General features: G+C 43.7%; 1 protein-coding gene across 2 annotated transcripts in view; it reads right to left on the bottom strand.

The window, feature by feature from the left end:
• Window positions 1-20,676, bottom strand: part of ITPR1 (inositol 1,4,5-trisphosphate receptor type 1) — a 151,040-nt gene that overhangs the window by 25,236 nt on the left and 105,128 nt on the right. The window contains exons 44-53 of one of the 2 annotated variants that reach the window (XM_072347531.1): window positions 17,733-17,913; window positions 16,889-17,142; window positions 12,065-12,265; window positions 11,207-11,317; window positions 9,977-10,072; window positions 9,129-9,251; window positions 8,021-8,125; window positions 7,020-7,212; window positions 3,292-3,414; window positions 826-1,001 (exon numbers count right to left, since the gene is read on the bottom strand). In XM_072347531.1, coding sequence (XP_072203632.1) covers window positions 826-1,001; window positions 3,292-3,414; window positions 7,020-7,212; window positions 8,021-8,125; window positions 9,129-9,251; window positions 9,977-10,072; window positions 11,207-11,317; window positions 12,065-12,265; window positions 16,889-17,142; window positions 17,733-17,913 — 1,563 coding nt within the window. Of the gene's footprint in view, window positions 1-825; window positions 1,002-3,249; window positions 3,415-7,019; window positions 7,213-8,020; window positions 8,126-9,128; window positions 9,252-9,976; window positions 10,073-11,206; window positions 11,318-12,064; window positions 12,266-16,888; window positions 17,143-17,732; window positions 17,914-20,676 lie in introns of both variants that reach the window. The other variant, XM_072347530.1, reaches the window with a different exon arrangement.

The raw sequence follows: 20,676 nt of genomic DNA on the forward strand, positions 1-20,676 counted from the left end.
GACTGCCCCCGACTGGCTCAGCGTTCCACCCTCAAATCATGCACACAGCAGCCCTACTGTGTGGCACCAGCCACCAGCACCAAAGGGAAGCTGCCTTCAACCTACCTGCTAAATGCTACAATTACTGACAGCAGCACAACCCTAACAACGCGGCCCTGATCCTGTAGCACAGGACAGTTGGTGGTGTATTCTGAAGATGAGGAGCACGATGAAATGATGCACCTGAAAGCTGGGCACTTCACAAGAAAGGCCAGGACTCTGAGAAGATGCGTTTTTGCACAGCTCCCGCTGACTCAGTCAAAGAAACATTTTTGGCTTACTTGCCTGGAAACCACACATATCTTGGTTTGAGCACTAATGAAGTTCTCTGATGGCTCTGCTTACATGCTCAGTCCACATATTACTGTAGCAGAAGTGCTCAGTGTCAGCTCTTGGCTGGCAGGTAGCATGCAGGCAGACATTTGGGAAACGTGTTGTTTAGTAAATGTTGCACAACCCGGAAATACTGCAGCTCAGTCGCAGAACAGAGCTGGGTTTGAACACTGAGTGCTGCAGGGTCACAGAGACTTCTTTACATTGCTGGCTGGGGTGGGAGCTGCTCCCGGATGGTGACAACACTGAAAGAAACCTCAAAGCTCTCCAGCTTAGGAAACCAGGGTTACATGAACAGCAGCAAAGATCTCCGGCTAGTAACGACCCAGGTGGAAGTAACCCCATAGCCTAGTTCTGCCCCAGTATTCCAGGCTTTTTCTGCCTGATATCTGCAAGTAAGAAGCCCTTACATAAGGAGCAATGGAACTTCCCAACATCCAACTTGATACTTACATTGAACGCACCCAGAAGAAATAAAGTAGGCTGTAAACCAACTGAAAATATTAGTCGTAATATTGTAGAAGCTATTAAGGCTCGGATGCCGTGGGGCTTAGGAAGAGCAATGACTATAGCCAGGGAAATCAGCATAGCTGTCCACAGCAAGCCTGACAAGTGGGGCTCCAAAGTACCTACAATAAAGAAGGGAAAAACAAATTCAATACTTTGTACAGCAAGCAAGACAAAACAAAACAGCCAAGTAAACACCATTTTATCTTATCTTTGGTGGAGTGCCATTAATTCTCCTGTTCAGACACTGCTGATTGCAAAGTGCTAAGTGGGATGTCTGAGCCCAATGCCTTTAGCAGTTTAATTTCAAACTTATTACTAAAGCATTATGTAAATGACAAATGCCAGTATTATAGGATTCTTCATTTTAGTGTTCATTACTTATGCACCTTGAATATTGAAACGGAGAGGAGTTTTGCTGGTGTGCTCTACAGATGATTGAATGGATGGGTGTGTGAAGACAACAAACACATGCAGGTCCTGATTCACACACTCGCCCTGAGTCTCCTATTGTGATTTTGGTCAAAAACCTTGTGCCAGTTGATATCATCTCTTGCTATTTCTGGTTCTATTTCAGCTGTCCCGTGAGACTGCTTCCTTACATAACATCAGCTTGCGGTGCTAAAAATACTCTTCTCAAAGAACCATGGAAAATACTCAGCCTAAAACACCACTTAACCTGGGTTTGTGCAGAATATGAAAGATATTTTTTTCTTAAAACTTGCATTAAAAATGCTTTTATTCATGAATGAGATACTTTGATAAAGATCATCAACAAGCCAGTGCTCACCTGACAGCAGTTCTCCATACTGACTTAACCTCAAAGCAATTGCTGTCACAGCACATGGGCCCATCACCCACCCATAGGCAGGAGGGCAGTGTAAGCTGGAGGACTGGATGGAAAGCTCTCCGTGCTTGTGGAGCTGTCACAACATCACTACCTCATCACAGGACTCCAGTTTTGCTCCTGTTCCTCAAGTCAGAAGATTTCCAGTTTGTGCTACAACCATATGCTGAATAGTGCTCAGAGTTCAGCACGTCTGGGCAACTCGGGACACTGACAGCTTCCCCTGAATAACCACGCTTTGAAAAGTCTGATTTTCTTAAAAGCTTAAATAAATACGTATTTTGTACTTGGATGTTTGATTGTAACTAGTAGAGGGAGAGATTTCATCAAAATGTCACTTGACAAAGTATTTCAAATATGCAAGGTAGTGTGGCTTCAAAATGCCAAGTGATTCCCTCGATCCTGCAACCTGTAATCCCAACAAACTTGTTTAATGACCAACTTTGCTAGCAGCCATTCATTCAGACCTTTAAATTTTAACTTGTGATCTTTGAGACCAAAGACAGAGAATGCAGCTGCTCCTCGTTCTGCCCAAACCCATTCCAGTGAACTGGTGAGCTGCCAGAAGGATGAAGCACCTCCCAGGCTTCACACAGAGAGCTCAGCTGATACTATTATGGCCAGGGCTGTGCTTTCAGGAGGTTCTGCAGTCAGCCAGAAGCAGGAGGCAGAGTGAAATGCTGTGGGAAGAGATGAGCATCTCTCTGGCCCCTCTGCATCATGAATGTTAAAGAAGGGAAGTGAAGGCCTGGACACAGACAACCGTCCCCAGGATGGGATGGTACTTTTGAGGTCTTTAATTAACTTGCTGGCACTGATCTCCTACCCAGTCACATCCACCATACCAGCTGCGTAGGTGACAAATGTGACAGAGGCACTCATAGGAGCATTTCTCCAAACATTCTGGTTCTTGCTGATGTGAACTCATGGACCAACCTGCGTTAGGGTGCATCTTTTTGGAGAGGCTGAAACTAAGGATGAGCAGCTGAAGTGAGTCAGGGCCCTACTGGAAGTATTTACTGAGCTGGCTCTGAGACTGTGGCACAAACCCACTGCTTGGATCAAAAGCCACTTCCCCAGACCTTCTACAGCAAGGTTCTGCAAACCAGCACACATTAACCCATACTTGGTGACAGAGATGATAGCAAGCCCAGCTGCTGCTTGCTTATGGCAAAGAAATGCCACGTGACCATTAAAGTATTAGAAAAAAATGATACTAGCAAAATGCAAGATTGAGGAAAAAATAAATGAACGTTTCTCATATTTTTAGTTCAACACTTAATTACAGAATTTTAAAACAAAGTAGGACAGTCAAGTAAGTAAAGGTGGACATCTGCCTTTGATAATTTTTCCCCTGGAAAAAGCACAGCTCTACGATTTCCATACAAATACCTCAAGAAAGAGTCAGAAAACAGCACTATTTAAACCAAGGCAATTTAAAAAGCCTAATTCTGTTCTACTGTCCTCACTAAAATTAACAGGGATGCACAGGCATGTTACACACAGAACATGTCTCACTAGACCTTGCTTTTGTTCATCTGTTTTTATATGTTGAATATCGATACCTCCTCGAATTCCTTTGAATGGGTAGAAAAATGCTACCAGCAGGTTCATGAGGACAGCCAGGTTAAAGGAAATACTGCTCCAGAAGGACATGTTGCGAGCACACCAGTACAGGAAAGGCTGAGCTGCAAAACAACCACCATCATTCTTTTTAGTGACATCGCATTTAAAAACATGTATATGAAAATAATCTCCCCCCAAACTCAGTTTATTTTCAGTTTGCCAAAAAGAACAGTATGAGCAGCACTTGCACACTTTGCTTATTCTCAAGCTCATTTGATTACTCTCTATCTTTGGGGAACTTCCTGCTTCTGAGTTGTGAGTTAAGGCACAGGGCTGTGTTAAGAAGGAAAGCACTTTCCAGCACAAATCGATTTAGCAGCAGCACAAGTTCAGAAATACCAGAGGTCAAGGACTCCAGGTTTCCCCTAATAACGCACTTTGCACTGACAGGCACACAGAATGATGAGAAGGAACAAAACATGTCCACGTTCCCATCTGTGCTACGCAGCCGCAGCCCTCCCTGCTGGCAGCTCCCTGCCCACCCCCAGGCTTCTCCTCCACTGCAGCCAGCAGAGCACACACTGCAGAGGCCCAGGTGCACCATTAAGACAAAACACAGCATGCTGTAATCATACGGCTGAAACGTTTAATAGACCAATATAGCCCCAAAATAACCATCTAGTGGAAGCTAAGCCTGCCGTACCTCTGTACTGTGGGCAAAGGATACACACAAGGCTGCACAGAGCAGAGTTCTATGGCTGTGTATTTTAAACATGAATGCCTTTTAAAAGAGTTCTCATTTCACAAATCTCCACAGCTAGAGTCAGGAGGCACAACAAGCAGCAAGCTCTGTACCCTGCAGCAGCCATGGACAAGAACACAAAAAGGACAGCTCAGAAGTGGCCTCAGAGTAATTCCCTCTGCACCCCAACGCAACCCCCAGTTCAGTTCCTGCAGGCTGACTGTGCAGGTACTTCTGAGATCAGCGGTGACAAATCTATTAACATTCTCTCAGAGAAAAGAACTCATGCTTTTCTCCCTTGGAAGGAGGCAACACATACAGATATCAGAGAGCGATGGAAAAGAAGTTCAGGGTGAGATTTAGGGCAAAGATGAGAATGCAAACTCTGAGGCTGAAAGGACAACGGGATGAATGAATGCAGCAGTTCTGAGCTCACAGCAGCCACCACTTCTCTTCAGGAAAGCATCTCTTCCAGCATCCAAAGCAAAAAATAGGTTAGAAGAGTTACACAATGCTTCATTAATATCGAGTTGAAATGCACATAAGAAGTATATGTATTGAACAGCTGAATGCAAAAGAACGGACTACAAGAAGGCACCCAGTCACTGTAAGAATACAAGCTTCATTGCATCTGATTATCCAGGTACACGGGAAGCCTCAATGAGATGAGAGGTAGCAATGTTTCAAATACATAATGCACTGATTTCTGTGTTGCTTCACTTCCCACTTACACAGGGTCACAGCAAAGGCCCAGGTTTTACTTGTAGCTGCTGTTTGAGGGTGGGCACAGAATCTGCACTAGGAAGCATTTTCGCCTGGTTTTGGCAGGCTTATTTGAATCCTAATTAAGACCTTAGCAGACAGTTCTGGTGCTCAGGTGATGAGTCAGCTCCACGAGCTGGAGGAGAATAATGATCTTTAAAGACTTCTCAGAAAAGCTTTGTTGATGAGTTTAATATCTCGGGCTGATATCTTACAGAGGGTTGAATAAAAGTTAAGTGGCAGCACATGAGCACAACAGAGCAAGTGCCAGCCTGTCATGGCACAAATACACAAACCTGCAGTGAGGATGTGAGAAATGACTGTAGAAAGGTGGACTGTCACTGAAGCCTATCTAACCCCGAACATTAGGAGGCAATGACTTCCTGCATGGTGTAACAAGATTATCATCTGAATAGAAGACTCCAGTTCTTCAAAAAAAGAAATACTCTCCACTTCTGCTGATGGATCTTGATTGATTTGCAGTCTGTTAATTTTGAGTATCTTCATTGCTTGCTCAGAGACTGCCTCAAAGACAATTACTGTAACTGAAAACAGGACTTAAATAACAAAAGCCAATGTAACGTATGGCTGCTGTCAAACATAACGCTGCCCATTTGCCTATGATGTCTCATGTTCCTGCCTTCCTCGGGGTCCTCAGAGCCCCCTCAGTAAGCAGCTTTCAGAGGAGTCTGATGCTGTCACAAGTATTAACCCACTGCCAAATGGAAACAGCTCCACTCCAGTATTCATACACATGAAAAATGTTTCAGCCGAGCTAATCAAGCTTCAGGCTGTCTTATCTATATTTAATCTTGATGATTTTAAGTAAAACTACAATTGTTTCCCTCTGTTAAAAAGCCTATTAACATATATATATACACACAGCACGGCAATCAGAAGCAAATATTGAATTTCCTTTGCCAACATGCAAGACATTATCGGCTCAAGTGCGAACTGCGCATAAGCAACCTAACCACGAATTGGAGAGAGTCCAGGCTCTTCTTGGAGACACACTGACAGGGCAGAATGCAATCATCAGAGGTTGCAACAAAGGAAATCATTTAATAAAAAGCCATTTTCACAAGAAAGGTGAAGAGGTCCCTTCTGAGCTCTTCTTTTCTCCCTGCATTACGCAGTGCTGACATGGTACCACCAGGGCCCCTGGCAGGGATGCAGCACTGGCAGCACACTGCTGGGGCTGCACTGCAGGTGGCTTTGGTGCACAGCAGCAGCACGCAGCTGCATAGGAGCCCCAGAACATCCATGTCAGGAGGGCACGGCAGCCAGACTGAGCTCCTGCACCAGGAGCTGGTGCTGAGCTGACGGGGGCATGGGGAACAACACGGGAATCAGAGGGCAGAGGTTGACCCAAGGAGGAAATAACTGCTTTATCTCTGACACCTCAGAGGGACACCGCTGGTAAGTTCTAACCGCTCATCACTGCCCACTGAAGCTCAGCCTCATGTGTGCCATTGCTCTTTCAGGGAATTAAACAACAAAAAAAGGAACTTCTTTATAAAGATCTATCCAAGCAGACAAGTTAGAAAGTCTACGGGGTGAAGTGATTGTTGGCACTGGAAGGACTCAAATGTAATTTTACAAGTTTTCTCAGCTGCCAGTGGGAGCTTCAGAACAAAACAGGTGTGCAGGGCAGCATGTCTCCAGTCTACTCTTTGCCCACAGAAAAAAATCTGCTGTTACTATTACTGGAAAACGTGTGTTTAACTTCTTCGTAAATCTCTGCACTGCTGGAGATGACACAGGCACTACGGGCAGCCCACAGCCATGCTATTACTTGGCCTTACTCTGCCTTGCAATGCTGGGGGACTGCTCCTTGTACCCAGCACAGGAAAGGAGAGCAGACCGCTGCTTTCTTCAGTTTTGTCCTCTCCATTTCTCCCTGTCCCCAAATGCCATCTCATTTCAGCAAAGCCCCCACAGATTCATTTCTTCCTCTTGAACCTTAAAAAAGATGACCTGTGATCTTCCTTGCTGTTCTCCCTGGATCCCCTCCGGCTGGTCCATATTGAGGTGGCTTTAAGCTTGATTTTGTTACAGCATATCACCATCATGCAGAGAAGCAGATTCTTTCAAACAACCAACAAGGTTGCTGCCACACTAGGTAACCATCTGCTAGCAAGTCAACGTTTAACATTCTTAAATGCTGACCTAAATACTCTGCTGGTAACACTCCATACAACTACACTGGCAACAACCACTTACCTCGTAGTTTCTTTTGCCAGTTCATCTCATTAAAGAGGTCTTCAGATTTCATGAAGAAATCATTGATCTTACTGCCTTGTTCATCCCTCTCCGTGGTGTAATATATCCGCAGCTTGGACTCCTTGGTGAGGAATTCACATATACTGGGCACAGGGAAGACGATCTGCTCCATCGTACGGTCTGACCTGACAATCTGAACAACAGTCTTAGTGGAGCTTTCCCTACTTTTAAATGTTTTTACTTCTTTGATTGCCTGCTTTCTTTTTCCCCATCTTTAAAAGCAGCTACATGCAGAAACTTGGAAGAGTTTCTGTAGAACAGCAGCTTGACAGAGACTCCAGTTAATTTACCTTTCAAAGCAGGCCCACATTTAGCTCCAAGACAGATAAATTCTCTGCTATGGTCTTACTCTGGCAATATTGATCTTAGTTGGAACTTCCAAAGGGCCTGGTAAAACCTGCACCAAAGCTGCTCTGCATTTCAGTACAATCTGGTTGCCCAATTCAGTGATCTTAGCAAGTTTTAGGAGTAACAGTTATATTTAACTCGCTTATTAGAGAGCTCTGTGAACTCTCCGGGTTTGTGAATGTTTTACCTTTCAAAAGCTTCTCGGATTGACTGTGCACGAGGCCAAGCTCTCATTTTAATACAGGAAGAATGGCAGAAGATATCACTAGCTTTACGGATTAAGCAATAGCACCGGCCAAAATGTAACATAAGTGAAGTTACACTTCCTCCTGCCAACAGAGCTCTGCTCAGCTCCATCTTAAAGCCCACACATGACAGCTCAAAAATAGCTCTCCCCCAGAGACTGTCAAAAAACAAAATAGAAAAAATAAATATATATTCTTTATGTCAAGGATGGCAGTCCACACAGGTAGCGAGTTCAGGCAAAATATCACATATAATGTAACTGCTGTTTAATTTTCCTCTCAAACTGGCCTTCCCACAGAGGATCACATCCCCAGGACTCTCCCAGCAGTCTCCACTTTCCCTCTTACCTCAATCTGTGCCGTGTGCTTGGCATAGAACTCCAGAGCCTCGTCTCCCTCAATCTGACCTCCCGGCTTCAGCATGTTCTGCAGCTCTTTGTTGTGACGAGCCAACTAAAATAAAGGAATGCAAAGGGAGTGGGAAACACCAGATGTCTCTCTATGATATTAAATTTCTGATTTTTGGCATAAAAAAAGAAATAGTATGCAGTCAGCTGCTAAGAAAGGGCAAAGTTGACAGAAGGCTTGTTCTGTTCCAACCAGACACCCTGCAGCTCTATTTTGGGTGCAAGTCAGAATGATTCAAATATATATATTTTTAATATCTATGTTGTACTCCTCTTTTATCCGTTCTCTCCCACCTTTCGCCTGACTTGGGAAAGTTCACGAACATTCACATTCAGTCTGTCCTTCTACACCCACCCTAATTCAAAGGTGTGCTAATTGCTCCAGCACTGGGATGGAGGGGAGTGCTGGCAGCAACTGAAAAGCAGATTCACAGAGCACCGCTTTAAAAAAATATATGCTTCTGGATGCTCTACTTTCATTTTACAGCACGATGACAAATATTCTTCTCAGATGTAAAAGGAACAAGGAGTCTCTAATGGAGGGATCTACGTAGCATCGATATATAAATAGACCTAGATTACTTTTTCCCTTTGACCTTTCAGACACACAGCAGTTCAGTGGAACTGGCTGGCTCCAACATAAATGATGGGAGAGAGAATGCAGCATGAACAATAAAAGCAGACTGAGACTTCTCAAGGTTTAAATGACCCATGAGAAGAATTTCTTTAGGAGCAGAAATAACCTCTGATAAAGCTGAAAAATAATATCCTTGCTCCCTTAAACTGCCAAGAACTTGAATTATGAGGCTTCAAAAACTTAGTCATGAATCTGCCCACTTCCAATTATAAAACTCCATCTTTTTTTCCTTATTTTTTATTGCAGAATTTTCTTTTTGATTTTTTTTAAAGCTAAGGTTGTGTTATAAAAAGAGAAGTTGCAGTGAGTTTGTCTCTGAGAGATGAACCAACAATTTCAGCAAAAAGCAGGCCTCCTGGTATTTGCAGTTTGTAATAATTAGTGCTCACAGAAACCATAGGTAAAGTTCTACCTGATGAGCTAATATATAAATGTTGTGTCCCACGTTCCTAGGAGATGCTGCAAGATCTTCTCCATTCTCTCCATCCTCAAACTCTACTTCGCCCTGTAGATATGCCTTCTTTATCACTTCCACCTGGAAAGACAGCCACAGGCCAGCAAAGAGATAGCTCAGTTTGAGGCATGAAGTTTGCTAAGGCCAGCACACATGGAGTACTCTTACAGAAGCAAAAGGGAGCTGAGCATGTACAATTCCAAGAGGAAGGTCAGAGGGCTTCTCAGCATCCAGGGTGAAACAGAAAACCTTGACTCAGCACCTTCAGCCCAGCTCATCGACACAAGAGACCAGACTTCATGTTTCCCTGCAGTGAGCATGTTTTTAGCCACACTCATGGCACACCACATCACCTTCTGATCTTCGGCCACACCACAGCTCCTCCACACACTGAGACAAGCTGTCAGTGATTCAGCTGTGCTGTGAATCTCCAGTTTGTGTTTTTATCAGTTAACACGTTAAACTCTAGCAAAGTTGTGGGCTGGTTAACAAACAGCTTTTAGGACACAATAAATTTATCCTTTGTGCCAATGGTTTCCTTACACAGACTCTGAAGGATGAGGATCTCCTCCTTAGGCAGCAGCAAAGCAGCTGGCTCTAGCATTCAGCACCAGGTAATTGCTCCTGCTTTCTGAAAACTAGCCAGAGCTATTCCCAGCAAACACTGCACTCATTCAGTCCAGCCCTCAACAGGACATGAGCTGTCAGTGTCCTCTCCCACAGTGCTGGGGCTGATGGGGTCACCCAGAGCCATGATGGCACCTGCTGGCTCGCTCTAAGGGAATGCAGAGTACCTTAGCACTCACCAGCTCTTTGGGCCTCATGTTGTAGAGAATCCTCTCTGCATTCTCACTGTCATGCCTGCTCTCCATGATCGCCAAGAGCAACTTTGAAGCATTGTTCTAATGGGAAGGAAGAACATCAGTCATTGCCAGGAGCCAAAAGCAGAGCACACCCAGCCTCAGCTCTTCCACACATGCTGCCCAGAAGGGCTTCAGATGCCTCTTCTTTCTCCTTTTACTTATCACAGGATGCCAAATTAACAGCTCAAGTTTTGCCATAGACTGAGGTTTTGAGGCTGGTGTATGTTGTTTTGTTTTGTGTGAAAAATCCTGCAGCATCACTGCATGCTTTCAGCTCCACAGTGGTGCAGCTCAGCACTTCTGGAGACTCTGCTGATTAAATCAAAGGACAGCCAAGGCTGCAGACACAGACTTGCTTTGCTGCTTTTAACTGAAAATTACTCTGTGACCTGTTCATGCCAAGAAGAGAAGGAAGGAAATGGGAAACTACCACAAGGCACCAGACTACTTTAATACAAATAATTAAGATTAAAATCCATCATGATTGACAATAAAAACCAATAAAAATATTTAATTTTGAAGTATAATGCTAATTGAGTCTAAAAGCATTTTTTATTTGGAATAATAAAGAACCCACACTGCCCGTATTAATGGTGTGAGTCGGCAACGGAAGACAACTAGACAAAGCACAGTGAGACAGGCAAGAAGTCATAAAGGAAAGACTTCTCAAACACGGGCTGAAGTTGGAGTACTCAGTGATTACTGCAGTCAGAAGATAACCTGTGAGTGTACTTTGAAATGAGTACCTGGATTAATTACTTCAGCATTAATATGAGTAGCCTCAAATTCTTAATGACTGAACATCAACCAATTTAACAACAATGAAGTATTAGGCAGTTAGGTATAGCGCGAGATATTTGATGCCCACAACGCATATAAAAGCTCACAAACAACAGAGTTTTTACTTGGAATTACATTTTTCACTGGTAATTATATTAGGACTCCTCAGTATTGCCTGCAGCCACCCATGTGTGAAAACACTGACTCCATGTGATCATTTAGAAGATGAAATACCTGTGACAAATAAACCTTGGGCACCGTGTTCAGCTTTCTGATGCACATAACGTTTTGGCACTTGTGAATATTAGGCAATAATAAACATCAACATGATTCCAGCAATAAAATTGTTTCATCTTGCTTATGCTAATGGGATCACACAAAATATTCACTCACCTTCAGTTCTAATACGAGATCCATCCTCTTCTTTCCCAAAGGGTTGATATCATTGAGAATTAATGCTGTGATGATGTCAATGCCATTGGACTCATGAGTAGCAATACAGTTCTGTCCAAAGAAAATTAGTCAAAGTTCATTAATTGTCTATGCTGAAAATGCAGCCTAGGTCAGTAACTCAGCCAGAACAGAAGAGCTAGCTCTTTCATCACCTGGTAAGCTGCTCATGATGAAAAATGGCACAGAAAACTCCAGACAGTAGAATAACATGAGATAATGCATTTGGTTGTATGCTTTTCCTATAATCAGCCATGGCATGTCCTCCTGAAACCACCCAAGGCCAGGAAGCAGAAAACAACACAGCTGATAAACCAAGTATTTACATGCCAAAGTGCTCAGGCTGAATAAGCAGCTAAGGAAGAACAGTGTTTTACCAAGATTAGGGAGAGTTTTCTTTATTTCAGATGTGCCAAACAACACCAACTTTGGATGTGTCTAATGAAAGAATGCAATTTTCCACAACCTTTATGCTTTCCCTGTAACCTTGCTTTTATAATGGCATGTAACTAAAATGTACAAGCTGACAGCAGCTTGCCAGCTTCCAACCACAGTCCTGCTCTGTTATGGAGGTGCTCTGCAAAGACAAATAGTTATCTCTAAAGATGGTTATTCCACCCATTCTATGGCCTGCATTACGGAGATAAACTGTTATAAAACACAACCAAATCCCTTTTGGCAGGCAAACAAAGTTAGCAGCCCTGTAAGACAACACAAGTAGTGCAGGCTGAGCACCGAGCCCAGCAGAACACGTGTTGCAGGCACAGGGAGGCAGGGCTGTGCTCCTTACAGACACGTTACCTGGTTTTCGTGGCAGGGCCCTTGGCAGTACTCAGTCAAGCTTTCCAGCGTCTGGTTGATCAGCGCTACGTTCTTCTCATTTATATACAGACCAAGAAGTCCAAGCCCTCCGGTTGTGCTTCCACAGATGCAGTCCAGGAACTGCAGCGTTTCACACACCAAGTTGTAGTTGGTCTTGTTGTTCTGGCAGCGGAGGAAATTCTGCAGCATGTTACAGTCGGGGCAGGGAGGAGGAAAGAAATAAACCATACAAATTGATGTCTGGATCATAACGTTTTATTAAGTTAATCAACCCGCAATTGCATTGCATGGTATATTGCTCTAATTTCACTGGAACTTCATTACAGGGAGCCTGGACAGACAATTTAAGATTTCCAGGGCTTGCTTGCCATGCGCGATGCTCTCGAGCTGCTTATTGGCTTCACATTTTTATAGAAGACAGCATGCAATAAACAGAGCGCATCCACTAGAGCACTAAAAGCAGCACAGAATGGGCAATACGCTACGGATCAGAAAGCTCCTCTAAGCATGGAAGCTTTCTTCTATCCCGCTCACTACATTTCACTACTAACGACCACTGAAGGCTCCTCCTGAGATCCTCTTCCAAGACAGAGAAAACAATTCCCTGGCTTTGCTTCACAGCAGCACCACCTGAATCGGTGAGGAGGCACTGACTGCAATGCCTTGAAGGGAAGAGTCCTCCCGTCTAATTCTCTCAATTGCATTTCTTCCCACACAATTATTGTAATCCCTGCTTGAAGTTGCTGATTAGGAACAGTTCGTTTAATGAAATACCACACTTATCAGCATGGATTAAGCGTGTTTCCTCTCTTTTGTATTCCAAGTGGGAAATAAAAAGAAAGAATAAAACAGCCCAAAGAGGGACAATTAATGAAAAACAATTTCCTAAGGACTGGGGGTGGTTTCTGTCAGTAAGTTCGCAGCAATGCTCTGTAAAAACAAACAGACACCAACACCTCCTTGCCTAGCAGCGCCCATGGGAGATGTCCCATCTGGCTCCATTCAGGCAGGTTACAAAACACTTTAAAGGTAGGGGGAAAAAAGTTGATGAGCAAAATGCACGAACTCTGGAATGAGTAAGGTCTTCTCTACATGCCCACAGCCAAGTGCCGTCAGCTGATTGCCTCTAGTGCTTGCGTCAGACTAGTAAGTCTTTTAAGGCAAACAGACTGAGAAATTGCCAGATTCAATTGAACGCTAAAGCTAAAAAAGGAAAATGCTGTCTATGAATGCAGACTAAAGGTGACAGTGATTCAGCACATTTCAACTGATTGCTCGTTTAATATCCTGACTTTTGATTAACTTGTCAGAGCGTAGAAAGGTTGATGCTACAGAAATTAGAGCTTCTCCCTTCCCTCCAGGAGAAAAGCAAAAATAACGGGTAATAGTGAAAGCTACAAAAGAAAACTCTTCCCCAGAATGCAGCCTTCTTGGCGGTGTAGGTTTATTCTCACAATAGCTGTTTCTATTAGCCTTGGCTTGTTGATTTAAGTCAATAAAAACAAAGTAAAGAAGCAAAAGGACATCGTTAGATGGCTAAACAAGGTGAAGGTATTGCAGAAAACAAGATCCCTCTGCACTGGAAGAAACCGCCCAAGGGAATCCCTGCCAAAGTCTCAGCCCATAAAGTCTGAGCTCTTCCTTTTCTATCACCCAGACCATCCTTTGGGCTGTGATGGGGGAACACAACTCTTCAATATTGAAAATCCCATCAAGATCAATGGCAATGAACCTGAAATATCACCTGCCAACCCCTGTGTTCACAATAAAGAGCAATGGAGTTGTAGATTCAGCTGGAACATGCAGCTTATGAGATCTTGAGGAGAAAAGAGGAAAAGAGCAAACTAACAGCCTGACTTTAAGCATCCTCTATACTCAGCTGACAAACACCTTCCAATAGGATGAAGTGCACTCAAAGGCAGTCTTTTAAGTCCATTCTTTTGTGAATAACTCTCTGGAGATGCTTCACACTACTATCCATTCTTAGGGAGCACAACCTTCCCCATCTCTAGGATACACCAGCAGATATGGCCACATTTGTGTAGGCAGCATCTACAGGCAGTGCTTAATGCCTCAGACTTTGCTTGCCAGTACACAGCCTAAAGCTGAATATACTTTGGAGAAAACATACTGACTAAAAATAAAACTGGCTATACCAGCTCAGTGCATTCAGGCACAGGTGGGCACAGAATCCTTGGAAGGATCCTCTACCATTTACATGGGTAATTCCCCCCAAAACCCAAGTGTTGTCATTGAACAGTCTTTGTTTTAGAGGAAATCTGATCCCCGATTGGAAAAAAAAACTTTGCCAAGAGAGAAGACAGCTAAGAGTTGAGTCTCAGTAAAGAGATCTGGAAATGATCAGATTTCTGTTTTCCTAGCAGTCAGGCAAGGCAAGGCATTTTTCAGTGGACGCTGCAGTCTGTATTGGTCTTAAAAAGTTCATTCTCAGTTATGCTTCCCACCTACAGCAAGACAAGTTAAACCTGCTCATCCTCTGCATTCTGCAGCACTGCTCTGCTGGCCAAGTGGGATCACTATCCTGCAGCACACACATCCCTATTTATCTTTATTACCTATGCTGTGTTTTCAGTAAGTAGGAATAAAAGTATCAGCAAAAAACAGCATCAAAAGTTACATCAGCTTTTTTGCACAAAAGCAGCAGGTAGCCTATAGAACTTTAACCTGAGCATGACTGGTCAGCATATTATTACAGTACTGTTATTTTATTTCACAGAAATTATTCACTTGATAGGACAAGAATCAGAACAACAAACATTTGATCGTGATGGAAAAAATGAGCGCAGCACAGAAGCAGCGTCTCTAAATGTGGCTGCAAGGAAAAGCTGGCTGCAAACTCACACACAGGTTCAGATTCCAGAAGGAACTTCTTCCTGCTGGGAATCCCACTTCCCTCCCCGCTTTCTGCAAGTTCCATTCCTGCTCACAGCAAAGCACTCCCTGCATGCTTCACTCCATCACCAGCTTCAGTTCATATGACTAATTCTGTAGTGCACAGGGATGTCTCCATTCAGAAAAGAGACAGTAAAGGAAAGACCTCCTACAGAAACCGTCGTGGCTGTCACTAAGCCAAACAAACAGTCAATGGGCTGGCTACAGCCATCCGCAGCTATTACATTTTGCTTTCAAGGTTGAGTTCTCATGCAGAATCAAAGGTCACACTTAATAAAAGTGTAATAGGGACCTCAGTGTGCTGAGAAACAGCTATCAGATGCCTTCCATGGCAACATTCAATGCATTCAGCCTGAAGAAGGTAACACAGTGTACTTCAGCATCCACATGCTTTGTTTCAGAGTTTCTATTCACCTGAAGGCATTGCAAGCTGGAAGGAGGCAGAATCATAGAATCACCAAGGTTGGAAAAGACCTACGAGACCATCCAGTCCAACCATCCACCTATCACCAACAGTTTAAAAGAGCTCAGATTGATTGACTGTTCTCAAGAAGAGCAACACGCAGCATGGAACCCTTCTAGGCTCACTAAAAGCATTTTCCTGCCTTTGCAAAATGTCAGACCACTCACAGCTGCTAATGGCTTGTAAAATGCTCGGTTGGACCAACCTGTCACTGCACTAACAGAAAGGAGCACGAATTACACAAATTTAAACTCATGCAATCTTAGCAAACTGCAGTTCCTAGAATAAATAACAAGTCTTATATATTCCTTTATGTTGGTAATATAGATAATGAGTTCAGATATCATCTACTAGCTGCAGATAGATTTTGAAGCTTCAGACACTCCTACCTCCACTTCAGTGCCAAAGGAGAAAGGAAAGGACCAAGGTAGGCAAGTAGAAGTAGGATTATTTTTGAAAGACGGTTCTCTTTACCTTTACTTTACCCTTTCTCTCCTAGAGCTGAATGCCACTATCTGCTGCTTGGGGAATTTAATTGTTTGGGATGGTGAACAGCTCAGGCCAGGTTTTCACAGTGGCTTGAGTTCAATTTTGCTACTATAGGAGCTATAGCTTTCGGTGCCTAGCCAAAAACAGCAGCAAGAAGGGATCCTGTTCATGTGGTTTGGACTGCTGCCACGTGAAACTGCCGTCCTACTTGTCTCCGACATTGCTAACGGCATGAGAACTGTTTGGCAAAACAGAGATCAAATAGTTTTTGAAAAATTAGGAGAAAGCCTGATGTATGTAACCTCAGCACCTACAAAATGTGAGAAGAATTACATGTTCATAACACAGGAATATTAACATACAGCTTTGATTCCAAGTATTGCCAGCAGCGGGGCATTAGAGTTCAGCGGAAGTGATTTGGCAGGTCTAAAAAGCACTCACACAGGGTCTTTACAGTTCTGGCACATAGTACAACAATATGCAATCAAGGCAATTATTCCTCCTTTATGAGGGCATTTAGCGCATTGTACTGTGTCTCCTTACTTCAATTCTAATCCAGCAGCAGCAGTTACTACGCTGAACAAAAATCACGTTAATTACAGTCCATTTGCAAGCAAAAATCTTATCTCCTGTGGAGGTATGTGCTAGATGAGACAGGGCTCACCACTCAGAACTGTACAAACATATCGGAGAGCATCACACACCACTGTGGGTGGCATAGACAGCAGGCTTCCCACGACTGCCACCAGTTGGGCTTTAAGCATCTCCATCAACAGAGATGCCACAAACTCCCAATGGCAGCTCGTTCCAGGCTTCCATCCCCCTGGCAGTAAATAGCATTTTTGTTGTTTAAATGGACTTTCCAGTTTGTGCCCGTTGCCTCTCTGCAGTGATCGCGTGAGGCGGTGCAGGCACAGCTGCTCAGCAATCAGACTGACCTGCAAATCCCGATTGTGGTTTTCACAGAGCAGCTGCAGGAAGCGGAGGATGGGTTGCATTATGGAGATCACAGCACTCATCTCCAGGTCGTCTTTGCTCTTGTCTGCTGCTGACTGTGCTCCTTCTGCTGCTGAATAATGGTCATCAGAATCAGCTTCCCTCCGGTAGGTGCTGTACGCTTTTCTTGTAGCTGCAGAGGCCTCCAGTAACTGATCCCGGACTTCCTCTGTAATTTGGCTCATAGGCTCCCTTACTGAAATACACAAGAACAGATATTCCTCAGGCAAATGAAATAAAAAGGACCAGAATATTCAGTCACACATTCCCATGGAAGCTCCACACACAGGTGAGCTATTGGTTATCAGTCCTTTCCAGTAAGTATGTTTAGTGTGATGCAAGGGGCTTGAGTTTAGAAGGGTATCACATCACTCCTTCCCATCTTTTATGCAGATCACATTAAATACTGATATTAATTTGTTAGGGAACACGCATAAATGGACTTGCTCTAAAAGACAATTAGCATTTCTCCACTTATTGTTAGAGAACACACTGACCACAACCCACAGCCCGTGGTCATTACTACAAATCAGATTTGGGCAGCTTGTCACGATGGACAAGGTGGCAGAGCCTCATCTCAGAAAAACCTCTCATCATTTCAATACCACAATCTCACAATCGGATGAAGTGGGGATGGAGCTCCTGAAATCCCAGGGCAGGGCACCACTGATCTCTGAACTTTGTTCTGTGGGATCAGAGATCAGAGCATTATTGCATCAGTCCATATGAGTCCAAAAAAGCATTTTACTCCCTTGGCACTTTAGAAAGGGCACAACTGGAGATTACCTCTTTTTCTGTTGGGAGCATCTCTGTCTGAGTCTTCATCTTTCTTCTTATTTCCCAAGTCACTCGTGTTGACTGTGACAGTAGCCTTGATTTCTTGCTGTGCTACTTTCATGCGATCATAAAAAACCTTGAAGAACTTTTCGGATTTCTTATCTTCTGTTAGTCGGCAGAAGAACGAATGCTACAAGAGAAAGTGGAACAGGATATGTATCTTCAAACAAAGCTATGGATGCAGATTATTTCACCTTTTTGCAACGTGAGACATCCTGAAGGACCAGAAAGTTAATTAGTTCTCAGCAATCTGAAACCTAGAAAAACGGAGACTCAAATCTTATTGTTATAGAAGCCCATCTCAACTGCGACAGCTCCCTTATCAATGGCTTCCACATACATTTGTAAAGAAGCACAATATATTGTGCTAGCCCTCGCCCATTTAGGCAGCAGAATTCTCTCAACAGTGGAATTAAAGTAAGTAAAACAAATCAAGGTAAGGTAGGGACAGGAGTGATCTATAATTTGATTCTCAGTTCAGAAACAAAAGACTATGAAATAGATAGAGGGAAACCATTCTGCCTTCCTCTCCAAGTACCAAAGGGACTGTGGCATGGGACACGCAATAGTTGATCTTAATTCTGCTTTAAGAACAAGGGATATTTTGGGCTCCGTTTCCATTGCCCTGTCTGCAGACTTGTTCAAACTCCTTTTAGCTCCTACTGCAGTACACCTCTAAGTGACAGAGCTGCTCAGAGCACTGACCACTTTTAGAAAGGTTCTGTAATGTTCTTCTGCCCGTGTACACGTAGGGACAGAAAGCTGATCCTGAAGTTGAGGAGAATACAAATCACACACAGGTCAAAAAGGAGCAAACGTGGGGAGCGATCAGACAATCCTTGATGAAACCAATATGTTGTTACATAAATCAGTACCAGAGCTTAAACACGACTGAAGGATGAACTTGTAAGTGGGTCACCTTATGCAGAGTATTATGAAATTAGTTAGCATTCTGCAGCAGCTCACAATCCAACAGCTTTACATGATGAATAGGAATGAAGCCTGATTTATTGAAAAAACAAATTGAAAGCGGGAATAGCAATATATCCTGCCTGCTTGTCTGAGAAGCAGAATACTCAGAGTGCCTTGTCCTCCTGCCTTTGATCATTCCCAGGCAGTCGCAGCCAGGACACCGCTTCATGACTTTGAAACACTAAGAAGTCACTGCTTTGATTACAGAGAAGTGCTGCTATTTACAGAAGTTGGTCAATTCTCACGTGAGACATCCCTCCCACCTCTGCAATACTTTGTTGGCCCAAAGCCCTTCAGGTAAGCTCAGGAGCGTGTTCTTACTTTTAGTGATTTACAAAGAGGACAGAAGGAGGAATGCAGCAAGAGCATGGCATGCCTGCAAAGCCACCCACATGGAGCTGTTAGAAACAAGAGGGAGCCAGCAATGTTTGACCTTGCCACTATCCAGAGATGAGTAACATCAAAGCTAAGGAAAGAAAGGGAGATGTTTGAGGACACGTGGTGCTATTTATGTGTATGATGGCCACAAGGACACTAAGAACCATGGAAGGAAGAAATACGGAGATTCCAAATGTGAAGATGAGCGGAAGTGCCCCAGGCCTGGAAGGCTGACCTGGAAAGAGACCAAGGTTTTAGCCAACCCGTCACAAGGGACAAGCTCCTTCTACTACCAGGTAACACGGCACTGTACCAACAGGCATTGCAATGAGCTTGGCAACAGCACAGAAACCATTCTGGGCCCTCTGACCTGACACAGAATGACCTGGGAGCCCAAATCATTTAATATTTTCAGAATTATTCTGCAATCTAATACTTTCTATCAAGAACTTTAATGTCATCTCTATAAACGTACCCAAATAAAAACATCTGTTCAATGACACATTACTTATCTGGATAGTATACTTAGTCTAAGCTGGTTCTTTGACCCGGCCAGGCTCAACAAACAGAATGCTGCCAAGTGCCAGCCGCAGCCATGCAAGGCCTTAGCACGGTTTCCCTGAGCTGCTGGCCAGTGACCAAACCCAGCTGGTATCTGCTGCATCTTGGCAATTTTACTCTCACGGTAATTAACTACAAACATATCAATAAGACAGAGCTGCATAAACCAGCGGTTCCAGAGAAAGTCACTGTTTTCAGGAAGAAACAGCACCGTTTGCAGTTCAAGCCAGCGATCATGTCGGCTGGTGGCACATCTGAAGAGCCCATAGAGGAGGATTTTCCCTGTGATGAACCCATAGTGAACAGAAGCCTTTTTCTAAAGAACCACACTGAAGAACCACCTTGCACGCAAGTGCTGTGACTTGCTGACAGGTTTGATTTTTGTCATCTTTTCAAGCTTCTTAACTGACTTTCCACTGCACTTCAGAGAAAAAAACAAATGAAACAAACATTTCCAGTAAAGCATTCTCGTGCGTGCTGTGCATGCATTTGACGGCTGTCACAACACAACTGTTTCAGTTTAGGTCAGGATGCCTAACACCTTCACACATACGTATCAACCACATGCCAGCTACCAAAGACACCGTACTTTAAGAAATATGATCCTAGAAATTGTGTTCCAACAGGTAAATAGTGATGGTAATTACGGCAGAAATCCTAAATGTTATTTGCTGATATAGCCTCAAGCCACAAACTGAGAGAAATCTCCTTTATAAAACCAGAAATAGAGCAGCCATTCTAGCTTATGGCATACCAGGATCCTGGCTTACACAGTCATGGAACCACAAAGTTGTCTGCTGGACGAGCAAAGTGCACTAGAACAGCAGCTTGGAACATGAACATTAGAACAGTCTGGGTTGGAGGGTACCTTTAAGATCATCCAGTTCCAACCCTCTGCCATGTGTGGGGTAATTTAAGAGAAGAAAGACCAGCAACCTCTGCTCGTACACATTTCTGAAGGACAGAACTCTAAGTGCTGCTG

The sequence above is a fragment of the Excalfactoria chinensis genome, chromosome 12 (assembly GCF_039878825.1).
Source record: "Excalfactoria chinensis isolate bCotChi1 chromosome 12, bCotChi1.hap2, whole genome shotgun sequence".
Lineage (NCBI taxonomy): Eukaryota > Metazoa > Chordata > Aves > Galliformes > Phasianidae > Excalfactoria > Excalfactoria chinensis.